The 21,324-nt window shown below is 46.3% G+C and overlaps 1 protein-coding gene across 12 annotated transcripts in view; it reads left to right on the forward strand.

Moving 5' to 3' along the window:
• DLG1 (discs large MAGUK scaffold protein 1) overlaps window positions 1-21,324 on the forward strand; it is a 274,255-nt gene that overhangs the window by 238,337 nt on the left and 14,594 nt on the right. For all 12 annotated transcript variants that reach the window (XM_084847875.1, XM_084847877.1, XM_084847865.1 and 9 more), the window contains one exon: window positions 19,407-19,579. In XM_084847875.1, the coding sequence (XP_084704001.1) occupies window positions 19,407-19,579 (173 nt within the window). The remainder of the gene's footprint in view (window positions 1-19,406; window positions 19,580-21,324) is intronic.

A 21,324-nucleotide genomic window follows, 5' to 3' on the forward strand; every position in this document is an offset into this window, starting at 1 on the left:
GCGTACCCTGGATTTTAGGAAAGCTGATTTTCATAAACTCAGAACAATGATCAGTAAGGTCCCATGGCAAGCGACGCTAACGAGAAAAGGAGTCCCAAGATGGGTGGGAGCTTTTAAAAAAGGAAATTCTCAAGGCACAATCACAAACAATTCCAACAAGAAGAAAAGTTGGAAGACAACAGAAGAAGCCAGTGTGGCTTCACAAAAAGCTTAGGGATGACCTGAAAACAAAAAAGGACACATATGGGAAGTGGAAAGAAGGCCAAGTAACAAAGGAAGAATACAGGCAAGTAGCACAGAATTGCAGGCATGGCGTCAGGAAGGCTAAAGCTGAGAATGAGGTGAGGTTAGCGAGGGATGCTAAAAGCAAAAAAAAGGCTTTCTTCAGCTACGTGCATAGTAAAAGGCAGAGGAAAGAGATGGTTGTTCAGCTATTAAATAAGGATGGCAAAACGATAACAGATGACAAAGAAAAGGCAGAGGTGCTCAATTCCTACTTTGGCTCAGTCTTCTCCCAAAACAGGGTCCATGACCCCCCTGGCAAAGGCGAAGTGCAGGCTGAAGGGGCAGGATTGCAGCTTGAGATCGACAGGCATATGGTCAAGGAACACCTCATTACTTTGAATGAGTTCAAATCTCCAGGGCCGGATGAACTGCATCCTAGAGTCATAAAGGAACTGGCAGAAGAACTCTCAGAACCACTGTCTATTCTCTTTGAGCAATCATGGAGGACGGGGGAAGTGCCAGGTGACTGGAGGAGAGCTCATGTTGTCCCTCTCTTCAAAAAGGGTAAAAAGGACCTGGGAACTACAGACCAGTCAGTCTGACATCAATCCCTGGGAAAATTCTGGAGCAGATGATAAAGCAATCCATTTGTAAGCAGCTTGAAAACCATGCCGTGATTACGCGAAGCCAACATGGATTTGTCAAAAACAAATCCTGCCAGACAAATCTGATCTCATTTTTTGATCAAGTAACCTCCCTTGTAGACCGTGGGAATGCTGTAGACATCATATACCTTGACTTCAGCAAAGCTTTCGACAAAGTGCCCCATGATCTCCTGATGAGCAATCTAGCTCAAAGTGGGCTAGATGAAACAACGATCCGGTGGATCCACAGTTGGCTACGGAATCGGACTCAAAGAGTGCTTATCAATGGGACCTTCTCAAACTGGGGAGAGGTAACGAGTGGGGTAGTGAAGGGCTCAGTCCTGGGCCCAGTGCTCTTCAACATTTGTATTATGACTTATAGGAGGAGGTGCAGGGAATGCTGATCAGATTTGGAGATGACACCAAATTGGGCGGGATAGCTAATACTTTGGAAGACAGACACAAAATTCAAAGTGATCTGGATAGACTGGAGCGCTGGGCAGAAAACAGCAGAATGACATTTCATAGAGATAAATGCCAAGTTCTGCACCTAGGACAAAGAAACCAAATGCACAGTTACAAGATGGGGGATACGTGGCTCAACAACACGACAAGCGAGAAAGATCTTGGAATTGTTGTTGATCACAAGCTGAATATGAGCCAACAATGTGATATGGCTGCAAAAAAGGCCAATGCTCTTTTGGGCTGCATTAATAGAAGCATCGCTTCCAAATCCTGGGAAGTACTAGTTCCCCTCTACTCAGCACTGGTTAGGCCTCATCTGGACTACTGTGTCCAGTTCTGGGCACCACACTTTCAGAAGGATGCAGACAAAATGGAGAGGGTTCAGAGGAGGGCAACAAAGATGATCAGGGGACTGGAAACAAAGCCCTATGAAGAGAGACGGAAAGAACTGGGCATGTTTAGCCTGGAAAAGAGAAGACTGAGGGGAGATAGGATAGCACTCTTCAAGTACTTGAAAGGTTGTCACCGAGAGGAAGGCCAGGATTTCTTCTCGGTCATCCCAGAGTGCAGGACATGGAATAATGGGCTCAAGTGACAGGAAGCCAGATTCCGGCTGAACATCAGGAAAAACTTCCTGACTGTCAGAGCAATACGACAATGGAACCAATGACCTGGGGAGGTGGTGGGCTCTCCCACACTGGAGGCCTTCAAGACAAGGCTGGACAGCCATCTGTCAGGGATGATCTGACTTGGATTCCTGTATTGAGCAGGGGGTTGGACTCGATGGCCTTGTAGGCCCCTTCCGGCCCTGCTATTCTATGATTCTATGATTCTATGAAAACATCGTATTTCTAAAAATACCCTAACCTACCCCAAATGCCTGCCTGAACAACCACGTTTTTAATGCATGGCAGAAGCTCATTAAAGAGGGGGCATGGCGGAGTTCCCAATGGATTAAGTGCCATAAAGTGGGGGCCACCACAGAGAAGGCCCTCTCCCTCGTCCTCACCAGCCTAGCTGTCCTGGCTGATGGGACAGAGAGAAGGCCATCCTAGGCTGATCTTGTTAAGCAGCCTGTCTGGTGTTGCTGGAGGCACTCCTTGAGATAGGCTGGGCTGGAACTGTATAGGGTTTTAAAGGTCAAAACCAACACCTTGAATTTGGCCTGGAAAACAACTGGTAGCCAGTGCAACTCCTTCAGCACCGTAGTGATGTGATCACGCCTGTGGCTGCCTTTAATCAGGCGAGGTGCTGCGTTCTGCACCTCCTGCAGCTTCCGAACTGTCTTCAAGGGTAACCCCACATAGATCGCATTACAGTAGTCTAGACACGAGAAGACCAGGGCATGTACTACCGATGGGAGCAGATGGTTGGGAAGTAGGGGTGCAGCCGCCATATCAGATGGAATTATTATAGTGCTGTTTGGCTCACAGCTGACACCTGAGCCTCCATGGACAGCTGGGCGTCCAAAATGACCCCCAGGCTGCGGACCTGGTCTTTCAAGGGTAGCCGTACCCCATTCAACACCAGGTCAGCATCCCTCAACCTCCTCTTGTCTCCCACCAAAAGTACCTCGGTCTTGTCAGGGTTCAGCTTCAGCTTATTCCTCCCCATCCAGCCACTCACTGTCTCCAGATATTCGGACAGGGATTCTATGGCCAACCTTGGTGAAGATTTGAACGAGAGGCAGAGCTGCATGTCATCCGCATATTGTTGACACTGCACCCTAAACCTCCTGATGATACCCCCAGCGGCTTCACATAGATGTTAAATAGCATTGGGGAGAGGATGGAAACCTGTGGCACCCCACGAGTGACCGACCACGGGTCCGACACCTCCTCTCCCAGTGCTACCCTTGGGTACCTGTCGGAAAGGAAGGACCAGAACCATCGTAATACAGTGTCTCCAATGCCCAGCCCCTCCAGGCGGTCCAGGAGCATACCGTTGTCAACGGTATCAAAAGCCACTGAGAGGTCGAGGAGAACAAGGAAGGAACATTTGCCGCTATCCAATGCCCTCCTCATATGTATCATCCACCAAGGTGACCAAGGCTGTTTCTGTCCCATGCCCAGGCCTGAAGCCTGACTGAAACGGATCTAGATAATTGGCTTCTTCCAAGTGTGCCTTTAACTGCATTGCCACCATGCGCTCAATCACCTTGCCCTAAAATGGCAGATTCGAGACTGGGCGAAAGTTGTTCAAGACCTGGGGATCCAAGGAGGGCTTTTTTAAGAGCAGTCTTATCACTGCTTCCTTGAGGGCTGATGGCATCACTCCCTCCTCAACGGAGGTGTTCACCACCACCCTGATCCCCTCACCTAGTCTCTCTCTGCAGCCCATAATGAGCCAAGATGGGCAAGAATCAAGTAAGCAGGTGGTTGGCCTTACAGATGAAAGTACCTTGTCCACTTCATCAGAAGGAAGAAGCTGGAACCGATCCCACAAAACTGGTTTGCCACAGGCAACCTCTCGCTTGCTAAGTGTATCCACGGCGCACGGAATAACACTCCTGATCTGATCAATTTTATCTGCAAAATGCCTTGCCAAGGCCTCACAGGAGGCCTTAGAATGCTCCAGCAGTTCCGGAGCAACTGGACCGACCAGGCTTTGGACCACTTGGAACAGCCTCCTGGGACAGCACTCTGCAGATGCGATAGAGGCAGCATAATATTCCTTTTTTGCTGCCTCTATCACCATGTGATAGGCTGAAGATAAAGCTCTAGCCCGTGTCTGATCGTCTTTGGAGCGAGACTTCCGCCACCGGCGCTCTAGCCGTCTCACCTCCTGTTTCAGAGCTCACAACCGCGGATTGAACCATGGTGCAGTTCAAACCCTGTTCAGGGGGAAAAGGCAAACTCAGCACTGGTTAGGCCTCATCTTGAGTACTGTGTCCAGTTCTGGGCGCCACACTTTAAGAAGGATGCAGACAAGCTGGAGAGAGTTCAGAAGAGGGCAATGAAGATGATCAGGGGACTGGTGACAAAAATCCTGTGAGGAGAGACTGAAAGAACTGGCCATGTTTAGCCTTGAGAAGAGAAGACTGAGGGGAGATAGGATAGCACTCTTCAAGTCCTTGAAAGGTTGTCACAGAGAAGAAGGCCAGGATCTCTTCTCGATCATCCCAGAGTGCAGGACACGGAATAATGGGCTCAAGTTCCAGGAAGCCAGATTCCGGCTGAACATCAGGAAAAACTTCCTGACTGTTAGAGCAATACGACCATGGAACCAATGACCTGGGGAGGTGGTGGGCTCTGCCACACTGGAGGCGTTCAAGACGAGGCTGGACAGCCACCTGTCAGGGATGCTCTGACTTGGATTCCTGCACTGAGCAGGGGGTTGGACTCGATGGCCTTGTAGGCCCCTTCCAACCCTACTATTCTATGATTCTGTGAACACACACAACTCACACACTTGGATCCCTCTCTTGCCCCAATATCATTTCAGAGGCCTGGCACCTGCTTTGATCAGATCAAACCAACACTCCTCCCAGAACCCTCCATTCTCAAACCATCCAGGAATCCTGACTTCTGGCCTTTCTGCCTCGTGTAGTCCACCGTCTTGTTGATGGATCCTGACATCCTACAGTTACCTGGGACTTTTACAGGAAAAAAGGAGAGGGGAAAAAGTTCTCTAGGTACAGACTCTATGGTTCCTACCAGAGAAGCCCTGTTCCTAGAGTGTCCTAGGAAGCAGGCAGAAGCCTTCAAGCACTGCTTCCCAGGACACTCTAGAAAGGCGGCTTCTGTGGCACAAGTCATAGAGCCTGTTCCTAGAGGGTTTTCCCTTTTTGTTCTGCAGGCTGTGAGACAGGGTTTGGGGGGCTTCAGTGGGGTATATGGGCCACACTTTTTGCACTCCTGTTGTAATGACGTCATACAAATCTATTGTGTGATCATAATTGGAATGCTGTGTACAGTTCTGGTCACTGCACTTCAAAAAGGATATTGTAGTGCAGGAAAAATCTGTCTAGAGATAGAGCAGGATACAAATGTATAATAACAACAATAACAACAACAATAATAATAAATATGCAGAAAAAGGCAACTAAAATGATCAAGAGGCTGGAGCAACTCCCCCAGGAGGAGGAAAGGTTACAATGCTTAGGACTGTTTAGCTTAGAGAAAAGGTGAGTAAATGTGGGGAGGCATGATAGAGGTGTACAAAGTTATGCGTGGTGTGTAGAAAGTAGGGAGATTTTCCTCCCTCTCCCATAACGTTAGAACCCAGTGGGGTCCTCCCATGAAGTGGATTGGTGGGAGATTCAGGACAGATCAAAGGAAGGGCTTCTTCACACAGTTCAGAGTTAAGGTATGGAATTCACTCCCACAAGATGGAGTGATGGCCACCAATTTGGAGGGCTTTAAAAGGGGATTAGACGAATTCATGGAGGAGAAAGCTGTCAATGGCTACAGACCTGATGGCTGAATATTCCCTTCAGGATCAGAGGTAGGATGCCCATGTATGCCAGTTCCTGTGGAACACAAGCTATTGTGCTCCTGCCTTGCTTGTGGGCTTCCTGTAGGCACCTGATTGACTAATGTGGGGACAGATTGCTAGACTAGAGAGGGCTTCGGACTGAGCCGGCATGGCTCTTCTTATGTTCTTAACGTGCAGCAATTCCAGAAGCTGGGGATTGGGGCAGGCTACACCCACTGTGTGGATTGACAAGCGTGGTATCAGTGCTGAGGACACTATGGCTTGTAGTCTTGGGGGATTTTAACATCCATGCGGAGGCCCCCTGGTCAAAAGAGGCTCAGGTGTTCATTGCCTCCATGGCAGCCTTGGGCCTATTTCAAATTATATCTGGTCCAATACACTTAGCGGTCATACTTGAACTGACGTCCTGCTCTAGATCATCTGTGGGTGGAGGGAAATTCATTAGTTCTTCTTTGTGGTCTCTGTGCATCACAGATATGGGTTCTGCGCCTGCGTGGAGCTTCGATTCGGGAAACTTCTATAGCTGAGGAACGTTTTGGCAGCAACCCTCCCCCACCATCCTGCTGCACATGTCCCAGCGGGTGCCTGCCCACCCCCTCAGTTCCTTTTCGACTGCCTCAATGGTTGCTTCATCGGGAAATTCATCTGTATATCATAGCTAGTGCTGAAGTTTGTTCTTCGTTTCTTCTCTTCCTATATTGTTTTTCTTCTTCTCTTGTTTATCTTTAAAAAAAAACTTTTTTAGTTAGTTTTTCTCACCAGCATTCCTCATTTGCTGATAAATGGCTATCATCTGCATATGGCCCTAAAGGACCCCTTCAGAAAATGTGTTTGATGTGGCAGTAAATTGCCCCCTTCTGACAGCCACTCCTTATGCCTCCTTTGCCTTGAGGAGGCTCACGTGGTTGAAACCTGCCACCATTCCCAATCATTCTCCAGTCATAGAAATAGATCAGACAAACTAAAGGCAACACTGCAGAAAAGGGCCTTCGAGGCTGTGAACACCTGCAAGTCGTAAACTGCTCCTGCTCAGGGGAGCTCTTGTCGCAGGGAGGTACCATTAAACAAGCCAGCCTCCCCCCATCTTTGGCACCAGATATGGGCCGAACAGACCCACTTACTCCAGGTCGCTCTCTGACATTGTCAGTGGCTAAAAAGATCTCCAAGAAGGTAAAATGTCCAAAGCTTTCAATGGAAACTTTGACAAAGAAAAAGGACTCTAACAAAGTCCCCGCCGTGGGTCTCGGAGCCAGAGATTCCTCCATCCCAGCTGTTACTTGGTTCACGAAATTCCTATGACTGTTTCAGTACCATCAGCAGTGGTGACTCTGGATCCATTGTCTACAGCTTCCAGAGGGGAGATCAGAGATTTGTCCCCCGCCCCCTCCCTCAGCACTGGCCTCTTCCTAGCTCTCAGGACAGATTATCTCGATCCCTGGCTCCAAGCCTTCAGGATTGACAATCGCAATCCCCTCAATACCAACGACTCCAGTCACCAGCAAGAGAGCCTGATCTTCAGTATTGATCTCCGGAACCATCCCGATTGTATAGTAGGGTATGTGATGAGGATAGACATTATGTACATGATTATCAGGACAGATCTCATTCCTCTCTCAGACTGGGATCAGGACTCAGACTGGTCTTTTCCACCTCAAAGATCCTATCACAGTGATGAATGGTGTCTCCATCAGAACCTTGATCTCTATTACGACCATACCAGGTACTTAGGAGCGACTTTTCCTCGATACAGACCGTATCCATCAGCATCGCTATCACACCCGCTCGCCCAGGCTGTGTTCCTGCCACCACTTCTGGTGCCTCCACACCTTACTTCTCTTGGCCCCAACGACCTCAATGAGGCAAAACTGACTCAATTCAAGTAGAACAGTCGGATCACCCATTGCCACTTTCCCGTCATGATGGATGAGACTCGGGATACAGCAGTTGTTCAGCCACAGTTGTCTCCGAACTCTGCAGAGGATTATCAATCTCATTCTTCCTCATATTCCTCAGTGCCAGCCTCGATCTTGTCCCCAGATGGCGTTGATGGCACTTGAGATGGGGCGTCCCCCTCCAAAGATGTGGGTCATTATTCAGATCAAGTGCTCAGAATGCCAGAGTCTTTGGGCATAGATGTGCAGTAATACATTCAGGACCTGGTCTTCGACGCTGTGTATACCGAAACATCTGGGCCAGTGGCGATACCTGTTCTCCTACTTTGCTTCAGATTGTGAAACAAACTTGGAATGCCCCTTCGTCTATGGCTCCGCCCTTGAAGTGACTCGAGTCAATGTACTGAGTCCAAGAAAATGATGCAAACTTCCTTCTTGCTCACCCGCATCCCAACTTTTTAATTGTAGAATCTGCACAATGACGTTCACAAAAAGCCCATGCATCTCCTGTCAATAAAAAGGGTTGCAGGCTCGGCCTCATGGGACGCTGGCTTTATTCTTCAGCAGCATTGGGACTCTGTGTGGCAAACAATCAAGCCATGATGTCCCGTTACCAGTTGTTTTTGTGAGAGCAAATGGATTCTCCATGCATTTACCTGCCTGAGGATTAGAGTGGGCTAACACGAACATGTTCCAAGCAGAAGCCATTAAACTTTCCTGGCAACAGATTAACGCAACCCATCACCAAGCGGACTATAACACGAAGTCCATGGTGGGATCCATCACTTTAAGGAGGCATGCATGGCTATGCACAGCTGGATTAACCCCAGAGGCACACTTGAGAATAGAGGACTTACCTTTTGATGGTGAAGGTTTATTTAATGCCAAAACTGATGAACAGATGGATTCTGTTCAAAAGGCTAGGATGACTGCAAAGAAAATGGGCATTGGATAACAGCAACAACAGCAGCCTTACAGGCCCCGCCATTAGTTCAGACAACAACTGCCATATTTGCTTAGGCAATCCATGGATCATGCCCCATGGTACCAACCCCATCAGCAGCAACAGAGGAAGCAATATCCTCCCAAGTTTCACCAAACTAGAGGAAAGTCTGACAATGCCTCCAACCCTCATCTTTGACTTCACCGCTCTCTCCATCCATCCATCCATCCTGTAGCTTGCCTACTTGTGTTTGGCAGCCTCCTGTCTTTCTTCCTTCCAGCTTGGGTGGCAGTAACATCAGACTCATGGGTGCTGGCCATCATCCGACAAGGGTACAAAATAGAATTAGATGTCCTTCCTCTAGTAGATACTGTACGAGTAAGGTCCCCTGTGGAAGTACTACATACAGAGACAGAATTACTCCTCGAGAAGGAAGCCATCCAGCAGGTTCCAATTTGTCAAAAACCCAAAGGTTTTTTCTCCTGATACTTTACAGTCTCCTAATGGGAAGGAGAACTTTGTCCTATTTTGGATCTTTGAGAGCTGAACAAATTCATCATGCCCAGAAAATTCAGAAGGACTGCATTGACAACAATCCTTCTGCTCTTTCAGAAGGATGTTTGGTTTGCCACAGTTGATCTCAAAGACATGTATTTCCACATTGCTATAGATGAGTCCTTCCAGAAGTTTCTTCATTTTGTGATCAGGCCCAGCATTTTTCAATTTCAGGTGCTACCTTTCGGTCTAGAGACCACCCCAAGAGTATTCACAAAATCCATGGCAGTAGTGTGTGCATGCCTCCATATCAAAGGTGTCAAAATCTACCCATGCCTGGACGACTGGCTCATCGTCGAGACCTCCAAGGAAGCTCTGAATCCTGACATTGTAGTCGTTTTCAATCTTCTTCAACTTTAGGCCTCTGCATCAACGGGGAAAAATCGACTCTGTCGCCACCCCAGGCTGTACAGTTTATTGCGGCGGTCTTGGGTGCGAGAACTGGTTGAGCCTACCTGCCTCGAAACTGTGTGCAAGACCTAATTGATCTTGCAGGCGCTCTGTACCAAAACCATCGCACCACGGCACATTCCATTCAATACCTGCTGCCGTGTACGTCAGCAACAGTATTGGTCATGGCATCGGCTCAGTTGCGAATGAAACCCTTAGAGAATTGGTTTATTCAGGCTTTCAGCAACAGAGCCAACACATACCAAGTGCACCTCACGATGCCTGCATCGCCCGGACTCTTTAATGGTGAATGAATCCAACCAACCTCTGTCGGGGTATCTCATTTGTCCAATCACCTCTGTCACGGGTGCTAACGGCAGATGCCTTCCTTATAGGATGGGGAGCCCATTGCAGCCCTCTTCAAACCCAAGGACAGTGGTCAATGAAAGAAAAGTGACTTCATGTAAACTTTCTAGAACGGTTGGCAATGTGGAAAGCCCTCCGAGCTTTCAGGACCTATGTTCACAACAGGGATGTCCCAATCCTAATGGACAACACCACTGTCTTCTGGTATCTCATACAAGGAGGGATGCATTAATCCAGGCTAGCGGGTCTGACACTCAACATTTACAACTGGACCGTCCCAAGGAACATTCGACTGACAGCCTTACACGTTATGGGAGTGGACAGTATTCTAGCAGACACTCTCAGTCACAATTATAGATCATCTCACAGGTGGGAGATGTCCCCCTCAATCCTGCATCGAGTGTTTTGAAGATGGGGCTGACCCTCCATGAACCTTTTTGCAGCCCCATCGAATGTGTTGTGCAAGGTGTTATGCTTGAGAGCGGGGATAGGTTGTTCATTGCTAGGAGACACTTTTCTCCTTCAGTGGAACGGGATTCTTTTCTGTTCCACTAATGGAACCCTAAACCCTAACAGACCCTAAAGTTGACAACGTGAAGAATCTGGTAGTGACAGTTCAACACCATTGCAAGGGAAGCAGTGATGGATACAGCAAGGAAACCTGCTACGTGACACTCTTATGCTAGGAAATGGTCAGCTTTTAGGACATTTGCTGTTTCTAGCAAGTTGGGTTCACTATCTTTTCCCACCATTTCCTCTTCTAGCAAAAGTGATCGCGAAGATCAGTGAGGACGGCACCAAGTGTCTGTTGATCGCTCCATGGTGGCCGAGACAACCGTGGTTCACGATTTTACTTGACCTGGGCAAGGGTCCCTTTACTACCCTTTACTTCTCCCAACTTCTGTTGGTGCGGAACCTACTTTCTCAGGATCAAGGTCAAATCCAACATCCTGCTCTACAGACCCTGAAGTTGACAGCGTGAAGAATGTGGTAGCGATGGTTCGACACCATTGCAAGGGCAGGTGGTGCTGGATGCAGCAAGGAAACCTGCTGCGTGATGCTCTTGTGCTAGGAAATGGTTGGCTTTTAGGACTTTTGCTGTTTCTAATGAGTCTGATCCTTAGCTAAGTTTGATTACTGATATTCTCGGGTTTTTTACTTCACCTGTTGAGAAAGGGCTTAAGTACTCATCTGTTCGAGTCTACGCAGCAACTGCTCAGCTGTGAGGAGGCCACTTCTAGGTTTTCAGGTGTTCACACACCCACTCTGTCAACAGTTTTTGTGGGGATTAAAAAATCTAGCGCCACCTGTAGGGAAAGAAGTACCACAATAGAGCCTTTCAATAGTACTTCAAGGTTTGATTTCAGAACTTTTGAGCCATTCGCTACCATCGATGCTCATTTACGCCCTTGGAACTTGCTTTTTAGGCGGCAGTTATCTATTCGAGAAGGGCATGTGAGCTTTGTGCTCTGCGTATTGATTTAACATATACTGTTTTTCTTAAAGAGAAGGCCATATTCAGACTAGATATAACATTTATTCCTAAAGTGTTTTTGGAATTTCATGTTAATCAACCTATTGTTTTACCAGCTTTTTCCCATCCCTGATTTTGGATTTGGAGAGAAAACTACATTCTTTGGATGTTCGTAGCATTAGTATTTTACAAATCGAGAATGGAACCTTTCCAGAAATCACAGAGCCTTTTTGTGTGCTATGGAGAGCCAAATAAAGGTCTTCCGGTGTCATCCCAGAGACTAGCATCATAGATGATACAGACAGTGATATGGCTTGCTTACCAGGCCTCTGGATTGGATCCACTGCCTCAAGTCCAAGCACACTTGACATGAGGAATGGCAGTGTCAATGGTGGGATAGCTAAAAAACCGGCAGACAGAAACAGAATTCAAAGAGAACTTGATAAGCTGGAGCGCTAGCTAGAAAACAACAGAGTGAAATTTAATAGGGATGAATGCCAAGTTCTTCACCTAGGAAAAAGAAACCAAATGCACAGTTACAAGATGGGGGATACATGGCTCAACAACACTGCAAGCGAGAAGGACCTTGGAATTCTTGTAGATCACAAGCTGAATATGAGCCAACAATGTGATGTGGCTGCAAAAAAGGCAAACGCTATTTTGGGTTGCATTAATAGAAGCATAGCTTCCAAATCCCAGGAAGTACTAGTTCCCCTGTATTCATAGAATCATAGAATAGTAAAGATGGAAGGGGGCTACAAGGCCATTGAGTCCAACCCCCTGCTCAGTGCAGGAATCAAAGTCAGAGCATCCCTGACAGGTGGCTCTCCAGCCTCGTCTTGAACACCTCCAATGTGGGAGAGCCCCCCACCTCTCTAGGGAATTGGTTCCATTGTCGTATTGCTCTGGCAGTCAGGACGTTTTTCCCAATGTTCAGCTGGAATCTGGTTTCCTGTAACTTGAGTCCATTATTCCGTGTCCTGCACTCTGGGATAATCGAGAAGAGATCCTGGCCTTCCTCTCTGTGACAACCTTTCGAGTACTTGAAGGGCGCTATCCTATCTCCCCTCAGTCTTCTCTTCTCCAGGCTAAACATGCCCAGTTCTTTCAGTCTCTCTTCATAGGGCTTTGTTTCCAGTCCCCTGATCATCTTTGTTGCCCACCTCTGAACCCTCTCCAGTTTGTCTGCATCCTTTTGAAAGTGTGGTGCCCAGAACTGGACACAGTACTCCAGATGAGGCCTGACCAGTGCTGAGTAGAGGGGAGCTAGTACTAACCGGGATTTGGAAGCGATGCTTCTATGAATGCAGCCCAAAAGAGCATTGGCCTTTTTTGCAGCCACATCACATTGTTGGCTCATATTCAGCTTGTGATTGACAACAATTCCAAGGTCCTTCTCGCTTGTTGTGTTGTTGAGCCACATATCCCCCATCTTGTAACTGTGCCTTTGGTTTCTTTTTCCTAGGTGCAGAACTTGGCATTTCTCCCCATTAAATTTCATTCTGTTGTTTTCTGCCCAGTGCTCCAGTCTATCCAGATCCCTTTGAATTTTGTTTCTGTCTTCCAAAGTATTAGCTATCCTGCCCAATTTTGTGTCATCTGCAGATTTTATCAGCATTCCCTGCACCTCCTCCTCCAAGTCATTAATAAAAACGTTTAAAAAATAAAAAAAGAGCACTAGGCCCAGGACTGAGCCCTGCGGTACCCCACTCGTTACCAGTCCCCAGTTGGAGAAGGTCCCATTGATAAGCACTCTTTGAGTCCGATTCTGTAGCCAACTGTGGATCCACCGGATCGTTGTTTCATCTAGCCCAGTTTGAGCTAGTTTGCTCATCAGGGTATCATGGGGCGCTTTGTCGAAAGCTTTGCTGAAGTCGAGGTATATGATGTCTACAGATTTCCCATGGTCCACAAGGGAGGTGCCAGATTCATCTGGCAGGACTTGTTCTTGACAAATCCATGTTGGCTTTGAGTAATCACGGCATTGTTTTCAAGGTGCTTCCAGATGGATTGCTTTATCATCTGCTCCAGAATTTTCCCAGGGATTGATGTCAGACTGACTGGTCTGTAGTTCCCAGGTTCCTCCTTTTTGCCCTTTTTGAAGATAGGGACAACATTAGCCCTCCTCCAGTCATCTGGCACTTCCCCCGTCCTCCATGATTTCTCAAAGAGAACAGACAGCAGTTTGTTTGTTTTTTTATTTATTTATTTCATTTCTATACCGCCCAATAGCCGAAGCTCTCTGGGCAGTTCACAAAAATTAAATCCAAACAACACACAATAAAACAATTTAAAATATACAGAACATTAAAACCACAATATATAGTTCTGAGAGTTCTTCTGCCAGTTCCTTTATTCCTCTAGGATGCAGTTCATCTGGCCCTGGAGATTTGAACTCCTTCAAAGTCATTAGGTGTTCCTTGACCATATGCCTATCGATCTCAAGCTGCAATCCTGCCCCTTCAGCCTGTACTTCGCCTTTGCCAGGTGGGGTCACAGACCCTGTTTTGGGAGAAGACTGAGCCAAAGTAGGAATTGAGCACCTTTGCCTTTTCTTTGTCATCCGTTATCGTTTTGCCATCCTTATTTAATAGCTGAACCACCATATCTTTCCTCTGCCTTTTACTATGCACGTAGCTGAAGAAAGCCTTTTTGTTGTCTTTAGCATCCCTCGCTAACCTCAGCTTGTTCTCAGCTTTAGCCTTCCTGACGCCATGCCTGCAATTCTGTGCTACCTGTCTGTACTCTTCCTTTGTTACTTGGCCTTCTTTCCACTTCCTGTATGTGTCCTTTTTTGTTTTCAGGTCAGCTCTAAGCTTTTTGTGAAGCCCCATTGGTTTCTTCTGCTGTCTTCCACCTTTTCTTCTTGTTGGAATTGTTCATAATTGTGCTTTGAGAATTTCCTTTTTTAAAAGCCATCTTGGACTCCTTTTCTCGTTAGCGTCGCTTGCCATGGGACCTTACTGATCATTGTTCTGAGTTTGCTAAAATCAGCTTTCCTAAAATCCAGGGTACACGTTTGACTACACTCGGCTTTTGCTTCCCTTAGAACCAAGAACTGAAGTACTATGTGGACGCTTTCCCCCAGAGTTCTTGTAACTGCTACTTTATCCACTAAGTCATCTCTGTTGGTTAGGATCAAGTCACGGATAGCCAAATCTCTAGTTCCTTCCTCCACTTTCTGTTGTTGTTGTTGTTGTTGTTCAGTCGTGTCCGACTCTTCGTGACCCCATGGACCATAGCACGCCAGGCCTTCCTGTCCTGCGCTCTCTCCTGGAGCGTGCTCAAGTCCATATTCATTGCATCGGTGATGCTATCTAGCCAGCTCATCCTCTGCCGTCCCCTTCTCCTTTTGCCTTCAGTCTTTCCCAGCATCAGGGTCTTTTCCAGAGAGTTTTCTCTTCGCCAAAATATTGGAGCTTCAGCTTCAGTATCTGTCCTTCCAATGAGCACTCAGGGTTGATTTCCTTTAGGATGGACTGATTTGACCTCCTTGCAGTCCAGGGGACTCGTAAGAGTCTTCTCCAGCACCACAGCTCGAAAGCATCAATTCTTCGGTGCTCAGCCTTCCTTATAGTCCAGCTCTCACAGCCATACGTTACTACTGGGAAAGCCATAGCTTTGATTAGATGGACCTTTGTCGGCAAGGTGATGTCTCTGCTTCTGACTGTGCTGTCTAGGTTTGCCATAGCTTTCCTCCCAAGGAGCAAGCGTCTTTTAATTTCATGGCTACAGTCACCGTCTGTGGTGATGTTGGAGCCCAAGAAAATAAAATCTGTCACAGCTTCCATTTCTTCCCCTTCTATATGCCAGGAAGTGATGGGGCCAGATGCCATGATCTTAGTTTTTTTAATGTTGAGTTTCAAACCAACTTTTGCACTCTCCTCTTTCACCCTCAACAAGAGGCTCTTTACATCCTCTTCACTTTCTGCCATTAGGGTGGTATCGTCTGCATATCAGAGGCTGTTGATATTTCTCCTGGCAGTCTTAATTCCGACCTGTGATTCATCCAACCCGGCGTTTCTCATGATGTACTCTGCATATAAGTTAAATAAGCAGGGTGACTATATGCAGCCTTGTCATACTCCTTTCCCAATTTTGAACCAATCGGTTGTTCCATGTCCGGTTTTTACTGTTGCTTCTTGACCCTCGTACAGGTTTCTCAGGAGACCGGTAAGGTGGTCTGGTACTCCCATCTCTTTCAGAATTTGCCACAGTTTGCTGTGATCCACACAGTCAAAGGCTTTAGCGTAGTCAATGAAGCAGAAATAGACGTTGTTCTGGAATTCTCTTGCTTTCTCCATGATCCAGCGAAAGTTGGCGATTTGATCTCTAGTTCCTCTGCCTCTTCGAAACCCAGCTTGTACTTCCGGTAGTTCTCGGTTTGCATACTGCTGAAGCCTAGCTTGTAGGATTTTGAGCATCACCTTGCTGGCATGTGAAATGAGTGCAATTGTGCGGTAGTTTGAATGCTCTTTGGCGTTGCCCTTCTTTGGAATTGGAATGTAAACTGACCTTTTCCAGTCTTGCGGCCATTGTTGAATGTTCCAAATTTGTTGGCATATTGAATGCAGCACTTTAACAGCATCATCTTTTAGGATTTTAAATAGCTCAGCTGGAAGACTGTCATCTCCGCTAGCTTTGTTGTTACTAATGCTTCCTAAGGCCCACTTGACTTCACTCTCGAGGACGTCCGGCTCAAGTTCAGTGACCGCACTCTCATGGTTATCAGGGACATTAAGATCTTTCCTGTATAGTTCTCCCGTGTATTCTTTCCACCTCTTCTTAATCTCATCTGCTTCTGTTAGGTCCCTGCCTTCTTTGTCCTTTATCATGCCCGTCTTTGCACAAAACGTTCCCTTGAGTTCTCCGATTTTCTTGAAGAGATCTCTAGTTTTTCCCATTCTGTTGTTTTCCTCGATTTCTTTGCATTGTTCATTTAAGAAGGCCTTCTTGTCTCTCCTTGCTATTCTCTGGAACTCTGCATTCAGTTGGATATATCTTCCCCTTTCTCTCTTGCTTTTCGCTTCCCTTCTTTCGTCAGCTACTTGTAAAGCCTCATCAGACAGCCACTTGGCTTTCTTGCATTTCGTTTTCTTTGGGATGGATTGAGTTGCTGCCTCCTGAACAATGTTACGGACCTCTGTCCATAGTTCCTCAGGCACTCTGTCTATCAGGTCTAATCCCTGAAATCTATTCCTCACCTCCACTGTATATTCATAAGGGAAATGATTTAGGTCTTACCTGAATGGTTTAGTGGTTTTCCCTACGTTCTTCAATTTCATCTGAAATTTTGCAACAAGAAGCTCATGATCTGAGCCACAGTCAGCTCCAGGTCTTGTTTTTACTGACTGTATGGAGCTTCTCCATCTTTGGCTGCGAAGGACATAATTAATCTGATTTCGATATTGACCATCTGGTGATGTCCATGTGTAGAGTTGTCTCTTGTGCTGTTGGAAAAGAGTGTTTGCTATGATCAGCGTGTTCTCTTGGCAAAACTCTATTAGCCTTTGTCCTGCTTCATTTTGTATACCAAGGCCATGCTTGCCTGTTATCCCAGTGATTTCTTGACTTCCTACTTTAGCATTCCAATCCCCTATGATGAAGAGGACATCTTTTTTTGGTGTTAGTTCTAGAAGGTGTTGTAGGTCTTCATAGAACCGATCAACCTCAGCTTCTTTGGCCTCAGTGGTTGGGGCATAGACTTGAATTACTGTGATGTTGAATGGTTTGCCTTGGATTTGTACTGAGATCATTCTATCGTTTTTGAGATTGTACCCCAGTACTGCTTTTCCCACCCTTTTGTTGACTATGAGTGCTACTCCATTTCTTCTAAGGGATTCTTGCCCGCAGTAGTAGATATGATGGTCACCTGAATTAAATTCGCCCACGCCTGTCCATTTTAGTTCGCTGATTCCCAAGATGTCGATGTTCAGTCTTGCCAACTCATGTTTGACCACCTCCAGCTTACCTTGATTCATTGATCTGACATTCCAGGTTCCTAAACAATATTGTTCTTTACAGCATCGGATTTTCTTTTCACCACCAGACACATCCACAGCTGAGTGTCCTTTCGGCTTTGGCCCAGCCACTTCACTCTTTCTGGCGCTACTTGGAAATTCCCTCTGCTCTTCCCCAGTAGTATGTTGGACACCTTCCGACCTGAGGGGCTCATCTTCCGGCGTCATCTCTTTTAGCCTTGTGATATGTTCCATGGGGTTTTCTTGGCAAGAATACTGGAGTGGGTTGCCATTTCCTTCTCCAGTGGACCACATTTTGTCAGAACTCTCTGCTATGACCTGTCCGTCTTGGGTGGCCCTGCACGACATAGCTTATGGCTTCACTGAGTTACGCAAGCCCCTTCGCCACAACAAGGCAGTGATGGATGTTAATCTGTCACACCAGTCAGGAATTTCCTGGAGGGGCCATGTTTTGCAGAATTTGTCTCCCAACAAATATCCCTATGAAGAGAGACTGAAAGAACTGGGCATGTTTAGCCTTGAGAAGACTGAGGGGAGATATGATAGCACTCTTCAAGTACTTGAAAGGTTGTCACAGACAGGAAGGCCAGGATCTCTTCTCGATCATCCTAGAATGCAGGACACGGAATAATAGGCTCAAGTCACAGGAAGCTAGATTCTGGCTGAACATCAGGAGAAACCTCCTGACTGCTAGAGCAATACAACAATGGCAACAATGGAACCCATTAACTGGGGAGGTGGTGGGCTCTCCCACGCTGGAGGCATTGAAGACGAGGCTGGACAGCCGTCTGTCAGGGATGCTCTGACCTGGATTCCTGCATTGAGCAGGGGGTTGGACTCGATGGCCTTGTAGGTCCCTTCCAACCATACTATGCTATGATTCTATGAATCTGAATGGGTTCCTGATGTGTGTTGGGAATTATCCTAGTAGCATTTGTGGCCTGGCCTTGCTTGATCTTTAGAAGAGGGGAAAGTCCTGGATTAGCGACCCAAATATCATCCCCCTTTTTGGTGGCTTTGGGCAGCTCTTTGGTTTTCTGGGTAACTGGGAACAATGAAAGGAATGGCAGAAGATTCAAGACAAATCGGATCCGGCTAGCGCTCTTATTAGGGCCAACTCTATGATCGTAATGGCAGTGATGGTATCTTACTTCACCACCATTGCAGCATCTGCTTAGTGTCATACAACAGAGCTTTCCTGGATGGTGGAAGGCATTTTACAGTGTGGCCAAGGTGGGAAAACCAAACCAAAAGGGAGGCACCCAGACTGAATGAAATGCAAAAAGAGAACGTATTTTCAAAGGTGCCAGAAGGAGACGTCTTTATTTGAACCCATTGTGTTTCAGAGATGCTCCTTTGTCAGAGGAAATATAAAGAAAACAACAATTATGCAATGACCTCAACCTTGGTGAATAAGTTTGCATTACAAAATTAAATGCGTAAGATAATAAAAACATCATTTTTAAAAAAATATATTGAAAGTATAAATGTAAGGACAAGAGAAAGGGATAGGTAGGGGAGTGCTACCATATTGATTCTAATGGATCTCTGCGTAGCTTTTGATACTACGTATCCATGATACCCCTCTGTGCCATCTGGCTGGAATGGATATACATGATACAGCTCATCAGTAGTTCCATTCATCTATGGAAGACTGGCCCCAGATGATAATGCCGGAAGAAAGTCCTGTTCTACCCCATGGTCTCTGGCCAGGTGGGTACTGCGTGGCTCCCTCTGTCTCCCATGCTTTCTGATCTGTACCAGAAATTTGGAACCATTGGCTGAGGCCATCTGGAGGGCTGAGCTGAGATGTCTCCAGTATTCACAGGACAGACAACTCTACCTCTTACTTCTCGTTCCCATTGTCCAGTCCTGTGGGAGCAGTGGAAGCGATAAACCTGTGTCTGGAGTCAGTTCAGGAGTGAATGGGGATTAAGAAGCTGATGTTTGTAATACCTGCAGTGGTTGGATATTGTGTCAGTTTGCTTTAAAGCTGCCTCCCTCCCTTCTTTCTCTTTTTCTTTCTCTGTAAAGACACTACCCGACCAAAGCGAGACTATGAAGTGGATGGGCGGGATTACCACTTCGTTACGTCCCGAGAACAAATGGAAAAAGATATTCAGGATCACAGGTTCATTGAAGCTGGCCAGTACAACAATCATCTATATGGGACGAGCGTTCAGTCTGTGCGGGAGGTAGCCGAGAAGGTAAATTGCTGCACCACTTCCAAAAAAGTATTTATGTGGAATTTGGAATTGCTCCAGTGCTTGTTCTGCCCCAACTTCCCTTCCTCATCATTTATTTACCTGGCAGTAGTGAAACAAACTCACAGCAGAGGGAGGCCTTATGGTGGGGTCACACTTAGACCTTCAGTGCTGCCAGAGCATCCCACACGATTAATCTTACCGTAACTAAGATTTGTGAGGGTAATTGCTTCAGTTTTACCAAGGGATAAATTATTAAACGACATGTATATGTGATCTCCTGATTAGCAAGTCAGTGAGGTGTGGGCTGGATGGCGCTACTAGGGGAAGGCATAGCTGGAGAACCACGCTCGGAGAGTGCTCGTCCGTGGTTCCTCACCAAACTGCAGGGAGGCATTGTGTGGGGTGCCGCAGGGCTCAGTCTTGGGCTTTGTTCCTTGCAACATTTTTATTAATGACTTGGAGGAACCAGGGGGAGGGAGGCAGAAAGCTTATCAGATTTGCAAATGACACAAAATTGGGTGGGATGGGACGGAAACAAAATTCAAAATGTTCTTGTTAAGTTAGAAAACTTGGCAGAAAATAACAGAATGAAATTCAACAGAGATGAGTGCAAAGTTTTTCATTTAGGAAAAAGAAATCAAATGCTCAGGTATAAGATGGGGATCCCTGGCTTGGCAATAGTATATGGGAAAAGGATCTTGGAGTTGTAGTCAATCACAAGCTGAATATGAGTCAACAGTGTGATATGGTTGCAAAAAAGGCAAATGAAATTTTGGATTGCATCAATAGAAGTCTAGTTTCTAAATCACGGTAAGCGGTAGTTCCACTCTACTCTGCTTTGGTCAGACCTAACCTTGAATAATGTTTAGTTCCCATCCATGTGGGAACAAATGATACTGCCAAGCGGAGCTACGAAGAGATCACATCAGACTTTGAAGCTTTGGGAAGGAAACTCAAGAACTTTGGGGCCCGGATAGTTTTCTCATCCATCCTTCCAGTAGATAGAAGAGGGATAGAAAGGGAATGAAAAATACTCCGGGTGAATGACTGGCTACGAAGATGGTGCCAACGAGAGAGATTTGGATTCTGGGACCACGGGCTATACTTCCTGGAAGATGGGCTGTTGGCAAGGGACAGGTTGCACCTCACAAAGGATGGGAAGAATGTGTTTGGCCACAGCATGAAGAACTTCATCAGGAGGGCTTTAAACTGAATCCTACGGGGAAGGGAGATGTAATGTTGGAGGTAACAATGGACGTAGGCGCATGCACTGCAATGGAGAGAACAGCTCTGATAGTGCCCAATCATAGTCTTCAGACACATGTGAGAAGAAAGCCAGACTATGAAGCACATGGTCTTCGATGTCTATATACTAATGCCCAGAGTATGGGAAACAAACAGAACGAACTTTTTTGCTGATGCCGTTACTAGGGACAAAAATATCTCCTGTTTTTAAACTAGCACATACAAGACAATTTGGAATGTTATCAGATATCATTGATAGATAACAGTTACTGCATTTTTTAATCCAAATACTGTTTAGGTGCTTTAAACGTTTGTATTTCACCCACGAATTACGGATTTTGTCCTTAAAATATTCTGAAAGATTATTATTATTATGGTTGTAAGAGTCTGAAAATACAAATATGTTCTTAGAAGTCAGATTTTAATGAATATTTTACCCACAATAACTGCCAATTTTGTTATAATAAAACATATTATATACATATACACACACACACATG

The sequence above is a fragment of the Heloderma suspectum genome, chromosome 3 (genome assembly GCF_057233095.1).
Source record: "Heloderma suspectum isolate Gila_16-S chromosome 3, 16-S_ref, whole genome shotgun sequence".
Lineage (NCBI taxonomy): Eukaryota > Metazoa > Chordata > Lepidosauria > Squamata > Helodermatidae > Heloderma > Heloderma suspectum.